Source organism: Pieris napi, chromosome 5, assembly GCF_905475465.1.
Source record: "Pieris napi chromosome 5, ilPieNapi1.2, whole genome shotgun sequence".
In the NCBI taxonomy this organism is placed as follows: Eukaryota; Metazoa; Arthropoda; class Insecta; order Lepidoptera; family Pieridae; genus Pieris; species Pieris napi.
This window is the reverse complement of record NC_062238.1, coordinates 8,587,527-8,596,101: the sequence shown is the minus strand read 5'-3', so window position 1 is coordinate 8,596,101 and position 8,575 is coordinate 8,587,527. Positions and strand designations below refer to the sequence as shown.

The 8,575-nt window shown below is 34.6% G+C and overlaps 1 protein-coding gene across 1 annotated transcript; it reads left to right on the top strand.

Moving 5' to 3' along the window:
* The first annotated feature begins 6,645 nt into the window (after positions 1–6,645).
* On the top strand, positions 6,646–8,223 carry LOC125049649. Its single transcript, XM_047649045.1, has 3 exons — positions 6,646–6,725; positions 6,952–7,098; positions 7,590–8,223. The coding sequence occupies exons 1-3, from the start codon at positions 6,678–6,680 to the stop codon at positions 8,085–8,087; spliced, it is 693 nt and encodes a 230-aa protein (XP_047505001.1). The 5' UTR covers positions 6,646–6,677; the 3' UTR covers positions 8,088–8,223.
* The last annotated feature ends 352 nt before the right edge of the window (positions 8,224–8,575 follow it).

The following is an 8,575-nucleotide window of genomic DNA, read 5'->3' as shown; positions in this document are numbered from 1 at the left end:
AGTTTTATTTTTATTATTTACTTTCATGTTACTCCATTTTCGGGTCAACGAGTTTCTGAATTTTTAGTTGCTACATTTTATTTCTATTCGAATTAGCTTTGGAACTTTCAAGTAAAAATCATGTAGAAAAAAATCAGAAGCTTTCTCTAAATGAAGTTCTAGTTTCTTTTATATATTTAAAGAAATGTCTTCTATTAGGTTGCAATTTGAACTTTGACTAATAATTAGCAAATTGTATACATTGCTTACTTTTGTACTTTACATAAGTTTACGTAAGTAATCTTAAAGGAAACAAAATGTTTAAACTTTAACGTAATTTTCGCTTGTGAATTAGGTTAAGATTAGTCCAGACCTCAGATTTACAGTCAAGACTTGTTTTTTTTTTAAATCTTGTGTAAGTGCGCTTACGCAGGCCCGCGCCATAGATGTCGAGCTTGAAGCGGGTACTGTGGGACTGCGTCTACACTAAAAGCCCTCTGCTATTCAGAGGGGTAGCAAGATTCCACCCACTAAAAACACCTCAGCCTTCACACGCCCTTAATATGGGCCCTCGGGCTCCCCAGGCATTCTACCCAAGGGGTCCCTCGGGCTCCGACATAATCAATCATGACCTGCGGTTCCGGGCGAGAGACTTGCACTAATCGTGACTTCAATTATTTTTATTTAGGTTGTTTAGTTACTTAGAGGTGTTAAAAAAAGTCTTATTCATTTGAATGTTCCTCAGAAGATTTTGGAGTGTCTGCCTTGCGATTCTGTAACTCACTTTTCGAACTCGCACAGCAATTTTCGATTTGGCATTCTGATAAACAACTACAAGCTCCTTCCTTATCACAATGCCAAATCATAAAATGACTGCTTCACGACTGATTTGAGCGCGACAGCCGCTGCAAAAACCGCTGTGCGAATTCGAAAAGTGAGTTACAGAATCGCAAGGCTGATAAAGAATAAGCTCATGGTTGGTATGAGCGTTAAATCACCATAATTTTCAACTTGATAAATTATAGTGAAATAATTTAATACAATCTCAGAATCGTCCTCAATTTGACGAGTAAAAGAAATTTCAAGTTAAGTAGTCTCAGTAAAAATTGTCTGCCATAACCTATAACTAGCATGAAATAAAATTCCGTCCAATATAACTCGACCCTCATACCCTTCATGAAAGTCGCTCTAGCCTTATTTATTACAAAGCAAGCCTGCGTTGTAGAGTTCAACGTATGGTGGTAGTTAGACCTTTGGGTCAGTGATGTAAAACAGAGATTTTTCAGTTCAAAGTGAATGTAGGCCTTGGGGATTGAGCTCTGTCGTATGAAACAGTGGATTTATTCATGGACATTCTGCTTTTGTTCTATTATTTTTAAGTTGAATTGTTGAAGTACGTGCTAGCTATATTTAATACATTACTTTAATGTACTGAAACTGTAAGAACTTTTTTCTCATTACAAAAAATATATTTTTACTTACATGAGAAACTTAATATATACGAACGAAATACGTCCCAACTTTAGTCTACTAGGCTCATTCTGATATGTATCTTTAATGCCCTTTTGAATTGGTTAAACGCGCTAATATTACGAATTTTAAACGGTAATTGATTAAATAATAGTCCAGTGTTGGCCTAGTGGCTTCTGCGTGTGACTCTTATGAGAGGTCGTAGGTTCGATGCCCGGCTGTGCACCAATGGACTTTCTTTCTAAGTGCGCATTTAACATTTGCTCGAACGGTGAAGGAAAACATCGTGAGGAAACCGACATGTCTTAGACCCAAAAAGTCGACGGCGTGTTGGAGGCTGATCACCTACTTGCATATTAGATTTAAAAATGATCATGAAAAAGATTCAGAAATCTGAGGCCAAGACCTAAAAAGGTTGTAGCGCTACTGATTTTGTACACCCTCATACTTAATAGAGTTCTTCAAATAATTTGTATGCGGCTTTGGCAAGATCAGCAAACTCGCTCGACGAGTATTGCATTACCTTTTCTACTATTGCCTTATTTCTCTTTGAATAATCGATCAAGTTTTCAAATACTTTTTAATATTCGTAAATTAACATCATACGAATGTGTCACCAACATTTCTGGTTGAAATATATAATCTAGTATGTATTATTTAAAAATTATAAACCATTTTTGTGTGATTTACGAAAATCCAGGTCCAAGCTCCTAAATAAAATAAAATAAAATATGTTTATTATGGAACATAAGATACATGTATCACATATTCCACGTCATTAAATTTGAATCTGTTGGCATTCATCTCATCGGCAAAGAAGACAGAGGGTGTAGGCCGAGAGAAATTGCCGGCGTAAAAAACTCTCGGTACTCTTTTAAAATAGCAAATCATCAAACAACACTTATTTTAAAACCAATATCGCAAATGAATTAGAAGTAGGCTGTCTAGCACTAGTCCCAGGCCCTTTTATCAACTAGATAGTCGTTAACTTTATAGTTAGCCTTTCAAAGTATCCTTCAGCTTTCAGAAATGTATAATCTATGACACGTGTTTATTATCTGTACTTCAAACGAGCCACTTGTAAACTTACCCCTTCTTATACATAAACCACAGGTCGTGAATAACAATTAAAACGATTCTACGCAAGCTCAACGTCGCAAGTTAAACCGCAACTTGAAATTTGTTCGTGTAACGCGTGCTAAAGTACAGTGAGTAAATAAAAAATTTTTACAACGATTAACTTAACTTTCATAAATTTTCTGTAAATTAAAAAAAACCTAAGTTTTTTTCTACTATATTTTGTATAAGTTTGAAGTTGGAGCCTGGTAGATAGTACCGGTGACCCCAGTGCTGGTGCTTTCCTTGCTCAACGAATAAGTATCGCAATACAGCTAAGAAATGCTGCCAGCGTCAAAGGTACATTGCCACAGGGACAAAACTTTTTAAATTTGTTTTAATTATCTTTTTACAAATTTTTAATTATTTTTAATATTACTATTTAGGTTTAGAAAATTGTAAATACTGTATTTTATTATTATGATTTTTTTTTATGGCTCTGGCACGATTTGTGCATTAGCCAGCGTCATGTATAGGATTTTTTATAATTCGTGCTTGTCTTTAGAAATTCGACCATGTACGGTTTAAGCACTCGCTCGGTACCGCACAACCCTCCCAAAGGCCGAGAACAAATTTAAATTAAATTAAATCTTGCCCTCGAACCAGGAATCGAACCCGGTACCCCTCACCTAGCTGCCACTTAATAAGACCGCTAGGCTATGAGGCCCCTCATTATTATGATTACTAAGAAGAAAGTAACGCCACTTGATTATTAAACCTTAAACATGTTAGGTTTGGAGACACAGAAAATGTCATGAAAAGAATCACTTAGCTTTACTACTTAATGCATATATCAAACATCAGTCTAATATTCCAAGTCAAGACTGAGAGCGAACTATGACTTATTAGTACATATGTTTTTTACATGAGGGAGATAGTTTTATCCTAGAAACATATTCTTAGTTTTGTATCTCAGATTTTTGCTATCCCTACCCTTGTACATATGTAATGCGAACATATTTTCAATTAAGGGCCTCTAATTAAATCAAAAGGAGTTATTTTGAGTTGTACAACTCATGTGGTACGTAACATGTACTGTGACCAATTTAAAAAGACACCTCTTTCACAGACGTGTAATGATGTATTAACTGCTCCAGTATGATGTTTGTTTTATAGCATGTTAAGTAATATTTGTTTGAGCAGTGATGGCCTAGTGGCTTCACCGTGCAGCTCTCATCCCTGAGGTCGTAGGTACAATCTCCGGCACCAATGGACTTTCATTCTATGTGTGTATTTAACATTTGCTCGAACGGTGAAGGAAAATATCGTGAGGAAACCGACATGTCTTAGACCCAAACAGTCGACGGCGTGTGTCAGGCACAGGAGGCTGATGACCTACTTGCCTATTAGATTGACAAATAATGATGAAATAGATACAGAAATCTGAGGCCAAGGCTGGATTTAGCTACGGCAACCGGCACAATAGAAAATGTTTTAAATTCCGACTAGTATACACTAGTAAACAACTTTTATTTTGATATATTTTTATATGTTTGTTTAATACTAAAAGAATCTACTTGGTTTCGCAATAAATTTTTTATTGAAAAACTCGATCAAAAATAGTTCACTTTATTTGGAAAATAATTTGGGGCCAGGGGGCCTCTACCCATTTGTTGGCCTCCAGACCTCTAAACTCGGCCCTGTCTGAGGCCCAGATCTACAAAGGTTATAGCGCCACTGATTTATTTATTTATTTTTAAGAAACATTTGTAGGGACTTTAAATCTATGCCACTTATCATTATATTTAATAAACTACAAACACCTATTATTTACTTTACAGTAAACTAATGGACCCTAAAATCTGACTAGCTTAGCAAATTCATACTAGTCTAAGTAAACCTCTTCATTCGGAACAAACATTGCGTAGAATCAAGCGCCTGGTTATGGCCGTTTGAGAATACAAACGATGCCAATCAGAAGTTTGATGTGTTCAAAATGTTCATTAGCATTTTATGGTTATACATTTTAAACAGATGTTCGTGGAATTACGGTTCAAATTACATTGAAGGCAGTTGATAAATAGAATTTAAATGTTAAAGTCATGTATTTTGTAACTTAAGTTATGATAATAATTTAAAATATTGTATTGGTTTATCAGAGAACATTCACTTAAGAACTCATCGTCGGACGTCAAGGCAGAATACAAAGTAACATCCGTATCACCTCGACGTCCGTCGTTCCATAGCTTAGCATGACTGAAGACAGTTTTTATCACGCACCACCACTATGTGGAACCAGCTGCCCACTGAAGTATTTCCGAACCGATTCGACTTAGATTCCTTCAAGGAAAGAGCGTACCAATTCTTGAAAGGCCGGCAACGTACGCGAGCCTTCTAGCCTTATTACTTTACATCAGGTGATCCTCCTGCTGTTTGCCTCCTATTACATTTAAAAAAAAACTTAACCATAGATGCAACAATGATCACGTTTTTATATTAAACTTATGGTCGTTTACCATAAGTTTAATATAAAAACGTGAATTTCATCACATTTTTTCTTCATTTAGCGAATTCGTAAAATGTTCCATGTTGAACTTAGGAACAATTTTCGTACGTACAATCGTGCGTTTCCCAAGTTTTCTTCAAAAGCGTTCTCGTGTCAAAAGTTTTATCTTTTCGAAAGTAAATACCACGTGTTTGGTTCACACGATGTAATTGATCGTCTGTCTCTTTCTTTTGTAAACAAAGATGTGAACCATCCAGCCGTCACACAATTACTTTCATAATACGTTGGACTATTTCAAAACTTTTTGTTAAAGCTCAATATATAATATATCTCTTCTAATATATATAATTCTCGTGTCACAATGTTCGTTCCCATTCTCTTCCGTAACGGCTCGACCGATTCTTATGATTTTTTTTATTCACATTCAATTAGCCTGAGAATCGGCTACTATCTATCTTTGAATACCCCAAAAAATATTGTTTTTATTTTTTAGACATTTTTTTTTGTTTTTATTTTTTTATGATACAATATACAAAAATACATACAACCCTTAATCTTCACCCCTCTACGATAAACCCCAATTTTTTATTATTTAACATTTTTATTGAACTAAAACAATGTTTCTTAGAAATAATATACATGGCAAAACAACGTTTGTCGGGTCAGCTAGTACATATATCACATAATCCACTAAGCATAAAGTTATCACATTAACATATTTCATTGAGCCGAATGGCCATATCTACCCGCCATATGTCGTTTTCATTCCCTGTACATGTACAGATAGAAAGAAAATCCATTGGTCTAGGCTAGTTCCAGAGACACTACCTCTAGGTTGACAGCCGTTTGCATTATAATAAACCATTACTCCTACTACTCCGTACGATATTGATGTTACATTATATTTTTAGCTTTTCTCGCGCCTACGCGACGCCACTCTGTAGGCGTGGGTTACACCTACGGACGTGGCGTATCCCACGGGAACTGCTTCTTAAATTATCATCATAAAAACTAGGAATTAAATAATATAATATAAATTATTAATTTAACTATATATATATATAGCAGTGCTCATTCAAATGCACATAGTTTTAACCACAATGTCGCATCTCTCTTCACAAATTTCTGCGTCCTTATTAGTATATACAGTTGAAAATAGACACGTATAATGTAAGTCAAAGTAGCTGTATGATGTTATCTATGTATTTCAAATTAAAGAAGTGACGCTACAAGCCTTGGTCTTGGCCTAAGATTTCTGTTTTGTTTCGTAATCAGTTGTTTCTTCTAATAAGCAGATGCCTTCTGTGTCTGACACACGCCGTCAACTTTTGTGTATGACAGGCATGCCTCCATGCAATATTTACTTTATTGTACGAGCGTGTGTGAAATGCGTACATACCCAGAAAAGTCCATTAGTTAACAGCCAAGGTTCAAACTTACTACCTCAGAGGTTAGAGATCAAGCCACTAGACCAAATTTTTTTTTGTATTTTTTTTTAGTTTGAGATAGAAAATATGATTGTAAAAATAAAATGTGACAAGTATCCTTCTTGAGATTCTTGAGATCATCGTTGTCGTACATTGTTTAAGAATGTTTTATCAACAAAATCGTGATCATACTAGCATTGTGCGTAGCATCAACAGTTGGAAATCAAAAATTACGAACAATGAACGTGCATTTGTCGATTTTAATTTTAACATCATTCATACTAAGCGTAAGTAATGTTTCATTAATTATTTTAAAACGCACACTTTCAAAATATTTACTGCGAAAAATATATTGCCGTAATTTTCAAGTTATAAAAAGAAAAACACTTTTAACGGTTTAAAACATTTCACACACAACATGCAAGGATTATTTTGAGTAAAACGACGATTAATCCATGAAATTTGCCATTTCAACACGATATGATAAAACATTTCAATCTAGCTGATATTCAGGATGCTTGGCAAACATTAGAAGACAGGCGGTATTCTCGAAATCTAAGAGGGGACTACCATTATCACACTAAACGACACATGCTGCCTCGGGAAGGCGAACCAAGAAAACGCGCTACTTCACAGCGACCAAAGGAATTAAGAAAAAAGGTATATGTTACATATATTCTTTACTATTCTATGTAATTTAGTACGCTTGTTTCTCGTAACAAGTAAATGAGCCATCATAGATCTTCGTCAATCTCATACAATGACGCAATAGGACACGTAAACTAGATGTATGGCCTGCATCGTGGCGTAATAGATGGCACAAGGGTGTTTTGCATTTGTGTATATTTCTTAGAAATCTTTAAAGATTCATCGCTTTGGGTTGGTGGGTTCATAGAGCATATTCTTTACAGGCAAGTAGGTGATTAACATTCATATGTACATACATACCATACATTGGTACATTGTTGATTTTGTTCTATTAGGAGTGTTTTTTTTGACTATGCTTACGCACAAAAAGATAATATGTCCAAATTAAAACGTTTTTTTAAAATACCTTTTATAATTTTTGCGTGTAACAATAGATTTTTGATATTAAACGAGATCAAATCAATGAATTCCATTTAATAAGACAATTTCAAATATGCTTACAGCCATCAGGTCATCTAACTCCTTTAAACGAAGATGATATAGAAAATGATGAAGTCGTTTCCGTAGCAGTGGGACCACCAGCGATCAGACCCAAATACGACAAACTATCCAAAAGTAATGGAAAATTAGTCCCATCTAACATTAATGCTGGTGATAATAAAGCCAGCACTCTGGTTAAAGATGTTTTATTACAATTAGGAAGAGAATTATTGTCACGTCAAGTATCTGAAGATTTTGTGTTTGGACAATACCTTGGAATGGCTATGAAAAATCTTACAGCGGATTTGAAATTGAGAATGCAACATGAAATTTTAGAACTTATAGTTAAATATCAGAAGAAAACTGAACCACAAACAACGACCACACAACCCGAGGATATAAGTACTAGCACTGTTTATAGTGAAGTCAAATATAAAGGAGAACTAATAGAGAAAGAAAAGAAAAACGACACGGATGAAGGTTGGCCTGATTTCAGTAATTTAGCTAAAATTGTTGGTTAATAGAGATCGTGCTGTTAACGGCTGATAACTGTATATAATTGTATTAAGTAAAACTATATAAAGTTTAGTAGAAAAGTTGTATACTTATAAATAAAAATAGTATTATTACACGCTTTATATTAGCTTCACCTGTATGTATGTATGGCTCGATTCGGACTCGATTTTGACCCACTTTAAACGGACAGATTTTATTCAAATTTTGCGCACCTGTCAAAGATCGAGGACTAAAAAAACTAAAAAACACGCTTATAATGTAATGAACGTATAATGGTAATGAACAAAAAATACTGGTATTATTGTGAAAAAGCGTGGGGCGCTCTGTGCGATATTTTTCGTCTATAGAGCAACCCATTTTCAGCGTAAATTAGGAATTATATTTCACTTTTTAGTTTGATGTGCTTTAAAAGCGTGTTTTTTATTTTTTTTAACTATTATTTATTGTCTTTAATTTACGCGAGTACCAGACAAAATAAAACTTTTTAACGAAA